Here is a 19,515-nt window from a genome sequence, read left to right as displayed (position 1 = left end):
ACACTGCACGGGGACAGGGGACAGGGGACTCCCTCGGCAGCACGGCCAGAGACACACGGGCACGGAGCCATCCAAAGCAACGCAACCGGAGCCAAGGGGAAGCTCGCTGGAAGAGAGCTGCAAGGAAAAGCTGCAACTGCTCCTGCCTATGGCTGTGGCTTAGCAAGCTGGATGTTTGGACAGAGGAGATCAGTAGCCAAATTGATTCCCGCTTTTGGGTTTCAATGCTGAGGGCTGCCCGGACGGTGAGGGACAGCACTGCCCAACGTGCAGCAAGGCCTCGGAATGGCACCGACTTGGACGTGGCTCGAGGCGGAGAATGGCCATGATTTGAGAGTCCCTTTGTGCTTTGTATCAGCCTGATCTAGTCTAACGTGGCAAACTCGCTCTGAAAAAAAACACTGCTCAGCAATTAGCACCTCCCTTTACACTGCCTCATTCCCTAGAGGAACAACGGAGAAATGTTCTTAGCTGCGATCAATACTCATAAGCCAAAAGGACAAAGATACAGTTTTAGTAGTTTAGCAGAAGCAGAAGAATGGAAGCGTTTACCCAAATATTAATGCACAAATTAACTACATTATTAAAATTTGATTCAGACTTAAATAATAAATAGGTGGGCAAAATATAATGCAAGACTTACTCAGTAAAAGTGAATTTTTAATCATCTCATGAGATCTACTTAGAAAACAGGACTAATAATGTTCACAACCATAAATCCAAACCCTTCACACACTTTTCTTAACACAGCAGTGAACTGTAAACCTGTGTTTACTGGTTATCTCTTCAGTCATTTTAAATATTAACTCAAGTGTTTCCTCCTTGGCCATTTCAATTTTTAGCACCAAAATTAGCCCAAAAAGAGGTACTGGTACAGCTCAATGTTGTAAATGAATTGTTTACATATAATACTTTATATATTATACACACATACTGTACATTCACACATCCACACAAACAGGAGGCATATTTAAATGAATATATTCTGTGTTTCAATTTGTTGTCAAAGACTTAGGAGCAATGGAAATAAAGCAGAAGGGGTAATATTTTACATAGTAGGCAACTTTAATGCTGTAGTGCACTTATAAAAAAGTCCAACTCTCCCTCCCAGCTCAGCAGCTTTTTTTTTTTTAATATCACTATTCAGAAGGATGCAGAAGTTATTGCCTAAATGTTATTCTATACATTTCCATCGGAATTCTCAAAAACACTTTAAATTGCTAACTAATTTACAACTTAACTATTTTTTCTTGTTACAGCTTTAACTCATTGGCAATTTTGGAAGCAATGTTTTTGAAAGCTATGGATGTTCCCGATATCCGCTTAAAGCGAACTCCATTCAGGGACAGTCTTGGCAGTTTACACACCTCCATTTCCCACTGGACAAGGTTTTCTGCGTGCCCATCTCCATGGACACAGAAAAGCAAGAAACGCTCTCTTTGTTCATAGTCACAATTATTGGCATCCAGGACCTTTCGTATTTCCCTCATCATGTCATTGGGATCCATGGAGCTGGTGGTTTTCATGCTCCAGGTAAAACGCAGCGACCGAGGCTTGGCTTCCTTGTTCTCATCCTTCTGATCCACAGCTACATTGCGGCTGAAAGACAGGAATTTCGGAGTGAGCAGGGCCAGCCACCCTCCCCAGGGGCCACGTTAGTGAAGCCAACACTCAAAGCACACCACCCGGATTAGAGCAGCACTGGAGGCTCTGGCTGCAGCCGAGCCCCGCTCCCCCAGCTGCTGTACACACACACAAGTCAGGGGAAAGCTGTAGCTGCTGGGGCTGGAACGAAGGTATGGCACGAGGTGTGACACAACCGGCACTCACTGGATTCAGGAGTGTGGGGGCAATGACCTTCTGGAGGCAGAATGACATGCAGCACCTACGACTTAATTTTAAGGCAGGTTCTGCTCAAAACTGTACTCTTGGGCCACATGGGCAGCTGAAACACCAGCTCTGTGCTAGAAGTTTCTGGAACATTGAAAAAACAGCTCCCTTGTGACAGGAGTCTGCCCATGCCATGGGAGGTGCCCACTTAGAGGGAATGGGGTGAGCCTGGGCACAAAGGTGCTGGGGGTTCCTCTGCCCCTCCTCTGGGCAACAGCTGGGAGACCAAGCCCTGGGAGGGCCCATGGAGCCCCACAGCAGCTGGCTGCAGGCAGAAGGAAGGACAGCAGGATCAGCATCACCCACCTGCTGCCCAGGGTCAACATGAGCCCCCAGACCTGGGGCTGGCTCAGTTACACTCTGGCCTCCCTCCACTGGGGCGTGTTTGAGATGATCCCTAGGGACACACCATGCTGCAGGCTCTGGGGGTTGCCTCAGAGAGGAGATGCTTCCTCCTAAGTTGGTCAGTAATTCATTAAATACCAATCACTGACAGAGGTAAAGTGATGAAATCTTCCGCAGCTACAAGCTCTGCAGTTAAGTGCCTCTGAGGAGGACGTGCATGAAGAGAGCTGGAAGTCACTATTCACCTCTTCAACATAGTTTGTAAAGATGGTGAGAGGGTACCATTATTGTCACAGTTTTAAGAGATAAAGTACAAAATATTGAGAGCGTGTTTCCCAAATCTGCTGCTATTTTTTTAAATAAAATAGCTTTTCTTTTGGTATGGGTAAGTGAAGTTAAACAGGACAAAGGAAAGAAATGTTCCAGAAGTTTCTAGTTTTCAATCATTCTCCTACTTAAATTAAAATCAGTAGTCATGCAGCTAAAGAATACATTTGGACCTCCAGGGGCAAAATACGGATTTTTCTTTGTCTGTCAGTCACCTCTTCAAATTTCATTAAATATATTGACTGTCATACTTAATTATTTTCTCAAAACAGCTAACCTAACTGACCCCAAACCATGCAGTTTAGGTCTCATGTTAAGCCTCCATATTAAGCCAAGCTGGTCTTTGAAACAGATGGCAATGGTTACACCATGTTTTATTTCTACTACCATTAAGCAGGCAATTATGAAAAAGTTAAATAAAAAGTGATAGCAAGGCCACAACTAAATAAATATATTTCTCAAATATAACCTATTTCATAATCCTCCTAATGAAAGACTTCTTGTGACTGTGAGAGTCATAAGACTATGCAATATGATTTGCCAGATGTTATAAAATTCATCACACAAATTAAAGAGTATTCTGTTTTAAGGTTTTAATTTAATAAGGCTGTAAAGGGCCAGGGAAAACCCCAACTTTTATTCAATGCTCATTTTATTTTTGGACGCTTTTTCTATTTGAAAACAGTTGGCAAAACCAGCAGTTTGATAACTTCTAATATTTTTTTGATATGCTTTTTTTGGAAGAAGAGTATAATGAAAAATATTTAACTACCTGTGATTTTAGAGATGAGAAATATCTTATCACCTTTCAGTGGTTATTCCACACATTTGCAGCCTCACTAGAGACCACTTATCTACACATCTACACGACAACAGCAAATTACAATGACTAAAATGCAAAAAAAAGAGAAACCACACAAGGGAAAAGGCAACAGGAAAGATGAAAGTTTAGAACCAAGTCAATCAGTGCTTTAATAGCTGTTTTGCAGACAGAAATGCATCTTTGTTTAGTTCCAATGACTTACATGAAACAAAAGCTGCTGCCTGAAGCCACTATGCCACATAACCAAGGGGAGAAAGGTTCAAACTCACCTAAGTAACATTTTAAACAAAAATTTTACCCTCACCTTGAGCCCTCAAATCTCCCGTTCCTCTCATATTCAGTCGGGAGCCTCAATGAAAAGAATGCAGAAGCAAAAGGAAGTGGGAAAGAGAAGACAAATCTTATACTACAATATATAATATCTGAGTAGTTGCTAAAAGATACTGCAATCATACCAAAGGTGTGTTAAAATACAGATCAACAAAGATGTAAAGAACTTGGTAGGTTAGGCCAAACTCAGAATGTAACATTGTCAAACCAAATGGAAGTCAATAAACTACAGTTTTTAAACCAACCATAACTAATTGTAACAGTACGTATTTATATATTAAATCTGTAGAACTCACTGAATAAATCTGAGGTTCTAAAAGCAGAAAATATGAAACTAAAGTTACAAAGCATATTGAAGTGACTGCATTTATTGAGTAACTACTTAAAGAGAAAAAACTCCCAAATGTTTTTAGGCTAATGTAATTTAGAAGTTTTATCTAGAATAAAGTATATATTTGAAAAAATCCCCGTAACTATTTAAGGACAAGTCTGATCACCTTGTCTATTTGCATGCTCATCAGATCTGAGGTGTTCAAACAATACCATAATACCTTAATGCAAAAGAAGAAGATGTATATACACTTTAATGGAACTTTAAGAGGTAAATCCAAGATTTCACAAGCTGTGGTAACTCCATCCTATTAATTCCCATACTGATGCATCTTCCCCACCCAAGAACAAGCTTAAGCTTTCTGTCTTCTTGCAGTGCTTAAGGCTACATTGCTGGTCACAACCATCTATTGAAAGTCCAAGGTCAAGAAGAATTAAGGGGAAAATTATCTTTCTCTGCCTTCCCATTGTTGAAGGAAAATGGTTCAACATATCAGCATTAACTCCTCTCAGAGAGATGCTGCCTGCACACTGCTTTCATCCAGACTAAGGCAGTACATGGCTTCTCTGAGTAACACAAACACAGCAGTTTGGGTGGCAGGTGTCTAGGGACAGGAATGTAAGACAGTAACCTTATTTTCTGAAGCACAGTGATATTTATATCAGGGTGTGTGGGGTGTTACAAGGTGTGATTTCCTCCTTTCCTTCCTTTTGAGAGCTGTGGTGAGGGATCAGCCTTGCGAGGTGCCTCTGGCAGTCCCTGTCACAGGGGACCAGGAGCTGTCCTGGCACTGTGAGGGGCAGGGTGACAGCACCGGCTGCATGGGCCACAGAATTAGCCCAAATTCAACTCAGGTGCTACTGCAAAGCTGCTGCACTTAAAAGGGTGCAAAGCTGCTTAGCTGAGAGCTGCTGGTGATGGCAGCATCCGATCAAAACCCTGCTGAGGTGCCACAGCTCACGGTACAAGGGGGACAATGTCACTGGCAAATGAACAGCTGCCACAAGCAAAAAAGATACAGAAAAAATGAGAAGACGACAATTGGAGGTCCCAGTGCAAAGCAGGCAGTTATTGCTGTTATTTTCATGAGGTCTTATGCTACTAATCTGTGGTGGATACAAGAGAAGGTGGAAGAAGATTTCTCATGCCTGTATATACAAAGTCATCCTCTGTGACAGCTCTACAGGACCAAAAAAGGGATAGGTAGGAACCACCACATGTACCAACTGAACAGATCCTCCCCTTTCAGATTATTGTTTTACTGGGCAAAGCAACAAAAAAGTTAGAAAACACTCCTTAACTGAAAAATTAAGAGTACTTAAACTTCAAAGAGCCTTCTGTGTTCCTATGAAGTGGAAAACGGCAGCTTTAAGAGCTGCAAACATTTATGGATTTCTGTTGGGTCTTTTGTGTTTTGTTTTGAAACTTGCCAAAGGTTGTAGAAAATAGGAGCACAACCAGTTTCCCCAACAATGAATAGCCTTACTGTTGCTGGAATCTGTCCAGAAAAGTCTGTAAGGAAAAATCCCTAATGATGTCCTGACACACTTTTCAGTTTGAAATTAAGCTAAAGTGTTCAGTTTGTAAACCACTGTACTCTAAATCTAAGAAAGGTCATTATTTACAATATACCTGCCACTCTGAAATGATAAAACATTCTCATGGAAGCCTCTCAGAAAATCCTCGCTTTGCTCAGTTTTTCCATGCATCAACGTTCCATTCAGTGAGCAGAAGGAACTGCATGAAGTGACACACAACCCCAAGTGTAAGCCATCATGCCAAGCTTAGGAGAGCCGTGCCAGTCTCTCAAGGTGCTCCTTCCTTCATGACAGACATGGTTATGGTCCAGCTCTACAGCCCAGCCCTGCTGCTCTGGGAACAGGCACTTACTGTACTGCCAGGATTCTTTCAGTTGGGGTTTGTGAGTCAGATGCAGCCCTGAGGCCTCCTCACTTGCTAATACAATATTCACTTCTGTGCTAGTTTATGCTCTAAGTTTTCTGCTTTTGCTTGTGTTTTACATAAACTGATTTTATGGACCAAGATGCTTCTTGAGAATGGAACAAATACATAGACAAGTTCTGTTCTCATTTGTCATGCCATGCCTACACATTATCTACCTTATGGTTTATGAAGAGCTTTCACAAATCTGATTGTTTCCACACATCTGTCCCAAATTATGGTGTGTTCCCTGTTCTTTACATCTTTGTATGCTGTTTTGAATAACCAAGTAAACACAAAGAAAACTGTCTAAAAAGATACTGAAAATCAACAAAAAGTGCAAGATGATAAAATAAGATCAATTTCTGGAAATGGAGGAATGATGCTGCAATAAAATCCAGAACATTGAGTCATTTTTGCTGTCAGAAAAAAAAAAAAGTTAAGACTTCCACAATATGCAGATTGGCAAAGACAGTGCATAGTACAAGATATATATATATACTCACACATATATATATATTTGATACCTCTGTGTACTGAGTAGAATATTAAAACTCAGCAGTTTAACAAGCAGTGACTGATTATCTACTTTCATTCAGCTCCTAGAATTGATGTTGTGGCACTATGAATATGTGCTACTGAGTTACTGTAGCTCTGAAAGAACTACAAAGACAGTGATCTCAGGTAGGATTCATAGCAAAAATAACCAGGAGAAACTGCCAAAAGCCCCAGCATTTTCAGTTTTTGTACCTACATACAGATCAGGTATGGAGGGACACCACACATACTTAAAACAGAATTAAAAAAGCACACTGGTCCTGTGTAGGTCATGTAAGACTTCACAAATGTATTCAAAAAGATGTAGCAGATATTTCCACCATGGCCTAAGACTTCTGGCCTCAAGTCAAAGGCAATTTTTTGAAAACTACCCAAAAATTACCTAAAGTCTCAAATTCAAAAAATAACCTTCTAGTTTAAAACAGTACTCATATCAGCATGTCCCATCTTTCTTCAGAACAAAAGTAGATGCATCCAGCTGTGTGAGGTTGCACAGATCACAATCCTTTGTTTTAGAAGTGGGCTGCACCCCACAGCTCATGATGCACGCTGGGTTAAAGCCACTGTCACTGCTCATTTCCAGCTGCATGTCGAGTTGGATGGTTTCTTTTCTTAATTAAATTGTTACATTTTCTCACATCAGCTGTGACAATGGCAGCCAAGACAACCAACACCAGTTCCAAACAGGACATGTTTGGAAGAGCACTGATTACCATCACCATGGCATGGAATTTGCTCAGTTAATCAGGCAGGGTACCTTTAGCTTGCACTGTACATAATAAACCCACATTTAGGCAGCAATTTACATATGTCAGGACTCTCTAAGCATTTCCTTGAAATGGTGTAACTCCAAATTACAGTCACAAGCATAGCCTTGTATTTTGAAGGTGAAAACAGATGCTTGTTTCTTGGCCCCTTTTCCCTGGTTTTGATCAGTAGTAGGAAACTGGAAGTACCACCCTTTAAGAAGTTCCAAGATGTGGTACAACTAAACAGGCTATTACAAAACTCTGCTGGAAAATTTATCTGCACATCAAAATTGTATAAGCAATTTTCATGAATCATAGCGGATTAATGAGAAATATAGCAGCTTGATTCATTCCCAAATTACAAAACTAAATTCAATCCTTTGGCTTGAAATGTGAATCAGACTTCTGAACTTTTCCATTTTGTTGATAATTTGCATAAATGTACTTTTTGCTTATAACTGAAGCGGTCTGTTTGCATTTCAGCTGCAATTCGCTTCAACAAATGCACCCCATTTTAAAATAAATACACAGCTATCGAATCTTCATTCAATCTTCCACACAAAACTGTTCAACTCACAACGGTGCTCAGCTGCAGGCAATACTTCAAACCTTTTTTTCTCTTCAATATCATAAAACAGAGAGATAACATAAATTTAATATTACTTACCTTTATTTGCTTGTAATTGTATGTTTTGTTTATACTTTCATCATTGTTATCAAACACCTCATTCTTCAAACATAAGCATGCTAAGTGTATTAGTACAGAGAACAGAATTACTTTGGCACTACCAACTCTATCAAAGAAAGGAGAATTCACAAGGCATGCTTAGCATCTTGTTATACAACACAGATGGTGCCACAGATTCTTAGGTATCATCATGAGTTAATGGATTTATTCTATGCTTTCCTCTGAAGAAAGAAAGTATTTAGTTCTCAGTAGGAAGTTTAGTTTTCAGAAAACCAAGGCTAGAAAAGCCAAATCTTTTGTTAATTGCAGGAGCCACTTTTTTTTAAATATAAACAAATCCTACCTTTTGATAAACCTGAATGACATGTTTCTAAAAGAAATTAAGCCAAAATAATAGTTAACAAAAAATTTTGTACAAAATAAATTGAAAAAGGCATTTAGAGCGAAACATGCAAAAATATCTCATTTTAAATGCACAATTAAATTACACTTCAATACATTCTCAGATTAGGCAGATGATTTAGGGGCTGAAGAGCCAGACTGCTGGCACTGCTACTTTCAGTTTTTTCTGGGAAATATGTAACCAGTATTTATTATGAATTAAAATATGTACTGCTGTCAAACCACCTTAAAACTGAAAATCTGCAAGGTCAGGTAAAAATATGTTTGGATTTTCTTCATATATTTACCACAGAAAGCAAAAATCAGTAACTCTACTATAATTACATCCTGAGTACCTTCAGAGTTAGGTTTCTTCCTTTCTTCATACCATTAAGTCAGCCATGTTGTGCCAAAAACTGCCTTAAATATTTAGCTATTTAAGTGGCTGAAGCTGTAACAATTGCCCACAGCAGAACATAAGTAGTTCATAACCAAAAGAATTCTGATTCCCCATGGAGAATGTTACGATAAATTAATGAGTAATACGGTTTAAAATTTTTATTTAACAGAAAGAAACATAACCATGTCCTTCAGTGGCACAATCCACCTCTTCAGTAGTTTGTACAGCACTGAATATAACAGAGCCCCAGCTGCAAGGCATCCTCCAAAAGCAAACTAATCATCTGTAACTGTGCTATTGTGTTACAACTGCATGTTATTTAATCAAGTCCAGATGGAATTTAAACTACTGTCAGAAGTCGTGGGGAAAGACTTCTTCAAGAAAGCAACACTGCACTGCAAAAGTTGAAACTGAGGTAATGATAGAAGTTTGAATGCTGCCTAAACAACTGAGTGAAAAGTTTGCATGTTCACAGTTTGAACATCCACATTTGGAATGTCAAATGGAAAATTAAGTAAGGATATTACAAACAAAAGTACAGAAAGAAAGACGTGCCAAAAGGATGTGGCTGATTAAGACTTCATTTGACATAAAGCAGATGGCTTAACACTTAAAAAATATTCAAATTAAACTCCTCTCTCTCAACATAAAAAGAAGGGGGGAAAAAACCCAAACCAAATTTCCTACAGCACAGTGTTTCCCAGGGAAGTATTACCTGGCAGAGAACTGAGCAAATTAAAACACTTATCAAAGGCTAGATTGTCATGTTCTTGTTTTGCAAAGAAGCAACTTCTACATTTTTAAATAAATTCACTCTCTAAACTGAAATCAGACATTTGTGAAAAACTGGAGTCTGGCTTAGCATTATTTTGTAGGGATGGGAGACTGCAAAGGGGATACCGAGAGGGAGGCATCTACAGTCACAAAATAGACAGGAAGGAAATGGTTTGCTGCTGACGTGGTATAAGCTTAAAACAAAAGCTAGCAGGCCAAGATCAGAATGATCTTGTCCAAAAAACTTCACCTGATAAGGAGTGTACAAAAGCTTGATGATTATCTTGAAGCAAAGACAAACAAGCCCTCAATTCTACAAAAGCAAGTTGTAGAGATCAGTGGTCTGAAGTATGTGGTATGGGAACTGACAGGTTTTAAATACAGAAGGAAAAAACACAATTTCCAATTTTAGAGTTTATAGGACCTAATCTAAATCATACATGGATTTGAAACTAGAAGTTCAGTTAGAATAAAAATTGCTAGTGTTGGAGCAAGACCTGCTGAAGCTTGGCTTTGGCTAGACCACCACACCTTCGCACCTAACACAGAATCTGCACATGAGCTAAAGTCCAAAGTAGGAATAAATTTTTCAAGGTTTGACCAGACTCCTGCTGAGACTGAAATCCTAATACTGCCATTATTTTAAAATGGTCTGCCAGTACTGCCAACAGAAGCTTTTGTCTCCTGTCCCTACCCTTTCTCCTGTGGTAAAACACTATCTGTGTTACCAGCAAGGTTTACCTAAAAACACTGATGGACTAAGTGACTGGGAAACACAAACTGAGCTTCTAATGCTACATCAAATATCTAGACTGGGATCCTAGTTTATGCTATCTACTGATGGACTACACAGCCAATGAGCAGCTTTTTGACGGAGCTGAAATGTTTAATCTCTGCAGCATTTGCACCTCAGACACTAGGCTGAAGAGCACAGAAGAAACAGCACAGACCAAACAGTCTTACATTTAATCCCATTTGACTCAACTCCCAAAAACAAATGGCTTCTGTAACCAAAACAGAACTATGAAAAAATCATAAGCAACCGCATTTTCAGTTGCAGAACTTAAGCCATTAGTCAGTGAACGTGGACAAAATCACCTAAGCAATGAGGTACTTCTACTATAAAAAGAAGAAAAAGACAGAAACATGGCAGTAATATTTTAAGAGGCTTACCTTCTGGTTAGTTTAGAAGTTAGTTTGCTAAAGAGGTTAGTGGAGCCCCTGGTGCGGGTCTGAGAGAGCGGCGTGGCCTCGTGGGACAGGCTGGGCGAGGCGGGCGGGCCGTTGTAGGTGGCGGTGCGGCGCTCGCGCAGCTGCCCGTGGAACGTGCTCCGGCTGGCCGTTCCTCTGGGGAAACGAATACGGTCAGGGGTGGTCGCACTGCTAATGCTGTGGGTTGAAGCAACGGGAGTTCTCTGATCGGGAATAGTGCTAGGGCAGAAAACAACAAAAAAAAACAATGCTAGAACGCTTTCACACAGGCACTAGGGCTCAGCAGGAAACACAAAACACTACGTTCTACAGTAAAGCATAAGCAGACACTTTTATATAGGCCAAGGTTGGAAATACCAACATTATTACAGCACTGTATGGAACCAAAATTTGTAAGAAGTTAGGATTAAGAGGCTGCCGAAACAGAAACCTACATAGGCAGAAAAGTGCAACAGGAGTATCCTGGAAAAGACCAGATAAACCAGGCCTACAATGTTTCACTGAGAAGACTGATAAAAGAATAGACCAGTAAAGTTTCCTCCCAGGAAAGAGAATAGGTAACTTTAGAGTCTCTCCCTCCACATTCTGTACATACATCTTTGAAAGTCTTACTAATTTGAAAGTATCCTACACAAAATTCTCTACAAGCGAACCGCTCCAAGTAGTGAAGTCCTTCAGGATACAGTTAAAGTCTCCCACAAACTTTGACAATAGGGAATGTCCAATACTCCTAACAATAGGAAAAAATTAAGGTTCACTATTGCAGGATTATGTCACAGACAGCCTGACACACCACAAGACAAATGTAAACAAGACTAAAAAAATGAGGAAACACACATCTTGTGGGCAAAATATACTAGAACAATCTAGGACTAAAATTCCACAGCACAAAGTTAAGAAGCAGTGGGTATAAGTTAGTGTCACAACGATTTCTGGTTCTTACATAGGCCTGAAGTTATCTGCGCCATTGTCTATTGGAGGCAACATCATCTTCGTGTGCACAGAGGCTGACATGGACATCGACTTCTGATGTCGCAGCCGAACACTGGAGAAGGATGTGGTACAAACTGAAGCAGGGCTAGCTGCGTAAGCGAACATTTCTGTCAGGCTGCGAGGGGGTTTGGGTTCAGGCAGAGGCAGAAAGAAGAGCATGATGGACCAACAACAAACTACTGCATAGAAAAAAAAAAGCAAACTTTTCCTTCTATTAACTGGTTTATCAAAGAACACGAACTCTAACAGCCTTCCTCTTCTATGTAAACAGCAGTAACTACTCTACACTCCCCTTAAAAAGCATCCTTACTTACATGGCACTGGACATCTATAAGTGACCATGCTCTTACCATTAGTTTGCAGTGATACCCTCCTTGAAGTGAAGAACCTGAATAACTCAGACTTCCATGCCAAAGCTCTATGATAATGCACTAATGTAACTTGTATTGCTCTTAACAGTAAACAATGCATTAAAACCCCCACCAAATGCACTTTCCAAAAGACTCATGATAGCTCCATTACTACAGTGGAATCCTTTGTTTTCAGAATGTATCAGTGTAAAAAGAAATCATTGAAAGTTGGACAAGCTGTCAAATCTACATCAGTGACTTCACAGGTACAATCAAAACCAAAAACACCACGATTCTCCAGAGTTTAACAACTCTGGAGAAGCCAAAAGAAAAAGGCTGCTAATAATAAACCTGTATGTGTAGTAAGGCACTGAACATGCTTGCTGCTCTCTGAAGAAAGAAGAATGACTGTTGAAGAGCATCTTGTATTGCTTTAACCATGAAAATTAAATTCTCCAAATCACCATAGAGGCTTTGAAGGAAAGCATAGAGCACTGTCTCAGCAGAATGGCCAGTAAGCTGCCAGCTGTATAGTACGTTCAAAGCATAAAATTTATTTATGCACTAAATTTATTTATTTATTTAGGCCAAAATACTCTTTGCAGCCTTCACATTATCCAGTAATGATAAGGATAGGAAGAAAGTGAGAAGCCACAAGGTGTTTCGGGCCTTTCAGACTACACCACCATGTCATTCATCTGAACTTTATTTTAAAAGTAAGACAGCTGTAATTCAGAAATTTTCCTTGAGGTTAAGAAATCAGTAATTCTCAGTGACAGTTTCAAGATACTGCATGTTCACTTCCAAGTAACTTTATAGTTACACACACAAACTCAAGTCCTGTTACCAAATTCTGTACATCAGACTCTGGGGAGGAGAATGCTAGTGCAGCTACAAGTGTCAGCTCACCCACTTCTCAGGCTCGGCTCCCAGAGCACCAGTACAAAACACCACAAAGCTCAGACATCTGAACTGCAAGCTGAAGTGCTTAGCAAAACATACTTGGCTTTGGTTTAACCTTTCAGGATCTGAAAAACTTCATCTGAGTCATGCATGCATCTCAACAATGCTGAATCCATCAGAATGACAACTACAAGCACTACTTACAATGAAGCCTTCGACACAGGCCCAGCATTTACATTACCCCAGGGTTTTAAGGAATTGTAAGAAAACGAACATTCCTCTCAAAACTAATACCCTGAAGTCATGTAATTGGTCACTAATCTCTCAACATCTTCCAGCTCCTTTCCTCTATCTTTACTGGAAAAGATAAAGAATCTAGTTTTATGACACAAGGCCCAAGTTTTTAGCCACCTGCCTCCAAAGATGTGACAACTGAAGGTATCAATAAGGGACCTTCTCTTCCTCTGATGCTTTGCTAGAAATCAGCTTCCTTGGATTACTAGCCTGGGAACACAGAACAGTGAACTAACAATCACCAATTAGTGCCAAGGCTTATTAAAAATCTGAAGCTGTTGTAAATCATTTGTGTTACAAATGATTTAAAGCAATTGCCTATCATTATGAAGAGTGTTTCATGAGTCCCCAAGTGCGTTAATTAATGCTCAGGCTTTGGAGGAAAGCCAACAGAGTCGTCTCCAGCAGAATGCCTGTGTCAGCCACACAATGTTAAAGAGAGATGGGAGACTTAGAACTCTTTGCTCCTACCAGTCTGGCATGGGTCTTCAAGACTACTTTCTCCAACATCAGACCTAGTGACTATCGATTCTTTAAAGTTTTTGTACTTTCAGAAACAGTGCCTTCTCAGAATTCAATGTGCAAGATAAAAGCAGAATAAGCAATGTTTTAACACTTTCTCTACAGAAAAAAATAGAGATTTTAAATGTATGCATCTTGCCTTTTATGGTAAGTCTCCCAGGTTTTCACTGGGTCACAGTATCTGACTAGTTATGGAAAATCAAAAATCCAATCTGTAACAAACCATTTACAGCAATCACTCCTGCCAGTAACATTTTCCACCAACAGACATTTCAAAAGCTCAGAAGTAATTTTGAACTAAACCTTGGATATGTACAAAGCCCAGGTTCAACTTCAGATCTTGTTTAACAGAAGAAAAAATAACAGGTTTCTAGAGTTACTTTCTGCCAAGCTGAGAGTACAATAGCATTAAAGATTAATTCTGAAGAGCCATTCCCATCAATAGCTATGTTGATTTTTCCTGCATTAAAGGTCCCTGCATTTCATGTGACCAGTCAATGCTTTACCCAGTTACAGCAACAAAATACATTCAGATGTAAATTCTGAATTCTATGCCAAATCACAGTAATTCTGAAACTGTGCCAAAATGAACATGAAGTTTAGTATTGAAGCGTTTCAGACAATGACAAGTCTCCAACTGTAATACAATTAGCAATGCATTCTCATTATCTTTTCTTTTTTTTAATCCTCTATAAAAAATAATGAATGCAGTAATCAAAAAATGCATGATAAAAGCTATAAAGACATTTTTTACCTGTGCAAATATTAATTCTCAGACATTTCAAATGACCCAAATAAGGCTAGTTTGTAGAAAAAGCAAATGATGTTTAAATATCATATTGACAATAAAGGGTAAATTACACAAGGATAACCAATTACGAATATAAAACACAACTAATATAGTTGTCAAGTGATACTCAATCTTAACTTTGAGTTTAAGGTCTATATGAGACAAACCAGAAAAACATCAGTTTCCTGAGAAATTCAAAGCTAGGGAAATAAAATTACTTCAAAAAATAGCTCTTTATGAGTATGAACTTACTCCCAAATTAAGAGAACATCTAAATCTCGAGCACTCCTAGTAAACAATATCTAATAGCTTTTAAAAATGTAATAAAGAAATTATAGAGAAGATATTAGTTTAAGATTGAACAAAAATTGTATTAAAGCAAGTAATCAAGTATAAAACTATTATCAAAACTATTATGGAAAGATTCATTTTTTCAAAGAGTGTTTGGAAAGAAAAAAGCTATTAACATATCAAATCAGAGAAAGGATGGTGAGCTTTAACCTAAGCAACTTGGTAACATTAACAAAGAATAACCAATAAAGGCTGAGACAGACACACTAAGAGCCAAATAGCTGTGCTGCACTTCACAAGACAGGTGACTGCAGGCCCAGCTAGCCAACTACACTTTTGGCAGTCTTCAAACTTATGCTTGACTCTTCCCTTAATCACTTTCCATTGGCAGAAAGCTAGAAGGAAGAGACAGGGTCAAAATCATGTTCTTTATCCCTAGGCTCCAGGAATCAAACAGGGAATAGAAAGGGTTTCCATTCAACATCACAATTCCTCAACTGCCAAAAGGAAGGAAAAAAATTTGTGCAAAAAATGGCAGATCTTCTGCCAACTTCAACACAAGTTAGAAAATACGTGTTTTCTTCTTACCCTCTACAAAATATCAAAATACTAGGAAGGGGTGGAGAAAATTTGGAAGCATAGAAGAGGGGTACACATTTCTTTAAGTACCAGCTATCTGGATGCTCTCCTGGCAAGGGTTAACTACTTAATTGTTACCAGCTTTTGACAGCAATAAAATTCTGAGAAAAAGAGCTGGAAATTAAAATACCTCAGCCAGCCAGGAAATTTGGTGGTATTCCTCCCAATTGCTACTCTATACCTGATATCTACATTCTCTATAATATTATTTCTGAAAGCTCTTCACAGGATGGCAGTAGATGTGACCACAGTGCCAACACATATAGTGGCTAGCTCCAGTTCCACTGCATGCTCTGCTCCGGATTTCAATCAGAAAATTAAAATGAAATTAGTTATTTCTCTGACTGTTTTCACTCAGAATATGGAGATAGCCTGAGGAGGGAAGCAGTTGAGTTCTGTAAATCCTGGGAAACAATTAGACTGCCACAGTATCTGCAAGGAACACTATTAGTCCAAGACAATGGCTGATCACCATTTCATCTTCGCTCAGAATAAATTACCTTCTCCCTGAGACTTTGCAGGAAAAATGGTATTTCAAATAATCCCAGTGAAGCAGAGTTTAGAGTGAAATATAAAAAGAGAATGGCTCAAGAAAGATGGACTTTGTAGTCTAACACTTAACAAAGCTCTTCTGCAAGCAAGCTGTTTGACCACAGGGGTTCACAACAGATTTAAGATGAAGGCTGCTACAAATATTTCATGAATTTAACCAGAAATTAGAAACTTCCTTTTACATTCTAAGACTACAAAATTTAAAAAAAAAAAAAACAAGGCAAACATACTTACAGGTGCTCCACAACCAAAGATCTGTACTCACCTTTCATTAAGAATTACATTAGAATATCACTTATTTTTAATTTAGGCATTACAATTTTTTTTGGAAAGGTGAAGACAAGGGACATACACCATAGGAAGACATTTCATATACCTGTTCTCCTTGCCATTTTGTATCACTGAATGCCTATCAGCAGTGGTTCTTTCACTACAAACATATGTGTTGCGCCGTGTCATTGCTCCAGGGGTAGTATTATTCTACAATTAAAAAACATAGGTTTGTTATTCCCCACAGAAGGCTTTTCAGAGGTTAGTCTGCATATAATTGAAGGCTTTTTACTTAGTGCTAGTTCTACACAGCTCTAAAACTTAAAATAATTAAATAACTTAATATACAAACTCCATCAAGTATTTGTAAGGAATAAGGCAATCAGAAAAAAATAATTCTAACATGTTGTTCTTATATTTCATATTGATGGCTCAAAATTAATATTCCTTAAAGTTTTTAATTAAAAATGTTCTGAATTATAAAGTCTGAGTATATACAGCATTCTTCTACATCTGGACAGCCTGTGTCTTTATAGCCTACTTTTGAAATACTTTACCGCTTGTAGCTTGGAGAATTTTCCTTTAAGTTAAAATCATACCCTTAAACAAGATAGGAAAAGCAAAGACTTAACAAACAAATGTGGTAAAATTCAGTGGGAAGGTAAACATGGACTTTTAAATATTAAGATACTATGAAACACTAGACAAGTTTTAAAAACAGGGAAGAATAAGAGACGAATTGCAGAGGATTTTAGTAAGACATTTTTTAAAATACACATTTAAATACAAGCATAATACATTGAGGACAAGAGAACCAGGGGAACTTAAACTACAGACCTTACTTTAGAGGGGAGAAAAGAAATAGAATTACTTTGCCTCTGTCTTTACAGAGAAAGAGGGTGGAGATATGCCCAAGTTGGCGGTCAATTTTCCAGGAACGACTGAGAAGCTATAGGTAATTCACAGATAACAGAATTATAAATGTTAGATGCAATTACTGTAGGAAAAGCACGGTGGTCCAGACAAACATGCACCCCCAGGTTGTAGAGGAAGTAAAAGCTGGCAAGCCTTTGTATTTTTTCTCCCCACCCCAAGAACAAAACACAGGAAACTGCAAATGGTTGGAAAAGTGGAAAAAAACCTTTAAAAGTTTTCTTTAAAGAAAAGGATCACGGGGCAAAGCAGGAAGCAAAAAAGGCTATAAACTTCAAACATCACTGCTGGGGAAAGTCTTGGAGGAGGCCAGCTTAAGGGAATGACTGGTCAGCACCTGGATAAGCACATGTTGAGTAAGGAGGGCCACTAAGAATCAGGCAGGGGACTTCATGCTCAACTAACCTTTTGGAGCTCTTTGAAGAATTATGCTATGACGGACAAGGGAAACTCAGCGGATTTTAAAAATAGCATTAAGAAAAGGTTTCGCATAAATGGTCACAGGAGAGAGTCATGGCAAGAAGGATTAAAAAAAAAAAGAAAGGAAAAACTAGTTCAAGCACAAAAGCAGAGTAGCCAAACCTTTTTTGTTTCCGAACCTGAAATAAAACTGTTAAAGTGGAGTGTTCTCAATAACTAGCAAAAGCACCTGCAGTGCCTTAAGGCAAAATATCTGCTATCTAGGGAGTCTCGAGCAACACGTTCCCTGAACGATTTAACCATGAAGCCATCTTGTCTAAGAGACTGCTGACCTGTTTGTTACACATCTTTTTACACAAATGTACAAATTAAAATGTAACAGTGAAGTGCACAACCTCCTGGTGTTAAAAAGTACAAAGACAAAGGGGTATTTTAGATTAGCAGAACAATTAATTAAGTTGTAAGATGCAAGCAGCTGTCTGAAGGGTTCTCAAGCATTCTTCACTAGATATTCCTTAAGGATAAGCATGTGCCAAGCATCAACAGAAGCCTTCCTGGCCCTTTCCTTGTACTTTATTCCTTACACATGACTTGTCTTCTTATATGTTTATTTAAAAGCCCAACACTGATTTCTTCTAATTGATTCTTCTAATTTCCTCTGAAATTTATCACTACAAACTCCCTTCTCTTTACTAAGCTTGCCAGCAATGAAAGCTGTGCACCTAAGGTGAGGTTTTGTTTATCTGCTATTGGGAGGTCACACTGTGCAGGACACTTCATGGAGGCCTCACTAACCAATGATATAGTGAAATATTGCTAATTAGTATTTTGCAGAGCATTTTGTTCTGTGTTCTGAACATACTAGATGGAGGATGAAGCACCTAAAATACCCAACATTGGTCTTCTGGTGGGAAATAAGCACAATCATCAGTGGCTTCTTTCTTTCTACCTGCTGCCTTTGAATATGAAATGTTGGTTACCCTTGAGAAGACACCACATAACATTACAGTGTATTGTCATATTGCACATCTGAAAGACAAGACTGCAATCTCTGTGCTGGACCAGACTTTTAAAACTATGCATTTTCAGGTTTGGGAGTGGACAAGTTGTGGTATTCATATCTGAAATGAGAGGACTGCAAGGACACGCTTTCCCAGCTCAGTCTGAAATGCAGAGATGGAAGCATCAGTATACATTTTTTCCTGTTTGACTCAGATTTCAGAGGTCAGGGGAAGAGATTTAAGCATTTCAAGGTTTCAAATTTCAGTTTTGGCAAGAATAGTCTTGGTATTGGGGCCTTTACACTTTCTAGTGTATGACCTTTCCCAATTCATCAAGGAAGCTCTTCAGCTGTGACTTTTTTGTTCAGCCAATCTAGACTGTTAATCTCTGGACATGACTAAATAGCACAGGTGCACAGCACTGGAAACTGGTGTGAGCAGCACCCCACTCCCTGATGGAACGACACCCCTAGGGTCACGGTTAGCTGCCCAAACTCATCCTCATGGCATCGTCTGCCTTCTTTGCAGGAGGAGCTGACACAGCAAAGCACATGTTGAGACTTGTAAGCACATGCACAAGGTCCAGTCACAGCACCAAGGATGAATTTGTGGTACAGAGTCCTCCTCTTTTCCTAGAGAGTCTTGTCTGCACTGCTCAGGCAGGCTATTTCTCATTAAGAGACACCAAAGCAAGGACTGATGAAACACTTTCAAAAAAAGCATCTGATTTACAACAGTGAACCAATCTATTTAGTTAAGAGCACTAGTATGGTATTTGGCCCTGGATGATTTTCCAAATCTACCACCT

General features: G+C 39.1%; 1 protein-coding gene across 19 annotated transcripts in view; it reads right to left on the bottom strand.

Annotated features, from left to right (window-relative positions):
• Positions 1–639: 639 nt before the first annotated feature.
• The window catches only part of MARK3 (microtubule affinity regulating kinase 3), a 60,282-nt gene continuing 41,406 nt past the window's right edge, over positions 640–19,515 (bottom strand). For 2 of the 19 annotated variants that reach the window (XM_086891741.1, XM_086891739.1), the window contains 6 exons: positions 16,460–16,563; positions 11,693–11,857; positions 10,711–10,968; positions 8,326–8,352; positions 3,690–3,734; positions 640–1,599 (listed from right to left, as the gene is read on the bottom strand). In XM_086891741.1, coding sequence (XP_086747867.1) covers positions 1,254–1,599; positions 3,690–3,734; positions 8,326–8,352; positions 10,711–10,968; positions 11,693–11,857; positions 16,460–16,563 — 945 coding nt within the window. In that variant the 3' untranslated portion in view covers positions 640–1,253. The remainder of the gene's footprint in view (positions 1,600–3,689; positions 3,735–8,325; positions 8,353–10,710; positions 10,969–11,692; positions 11,858–16,459; positions 16,564–19,515) is intronic. The other 17 variants (XM_086891744.1, XM_086891742.1, XM_086891750.1 and 14 more) reach the window with 11 other exon arrangements.

Source organism: Cyanistes caeruleus, chromosome 6, assembly GCF_971803275.1.
Source record: "Cyanistes caeruleus chromosome 6, bCyaCae1.hap1.1, whole genome shotgun sequence".
NCBI classification, from domain to species: Eukaryota; Metazoa; Chordata; class Aves; order Passeriformes; family Paridae; genus Cyanistes; species Cyanistes caeruleus.
Note: the sequence above shows the minus strand (reverse complement) of the source record. Positions and strands in the feature narration are given on the sequence as shown.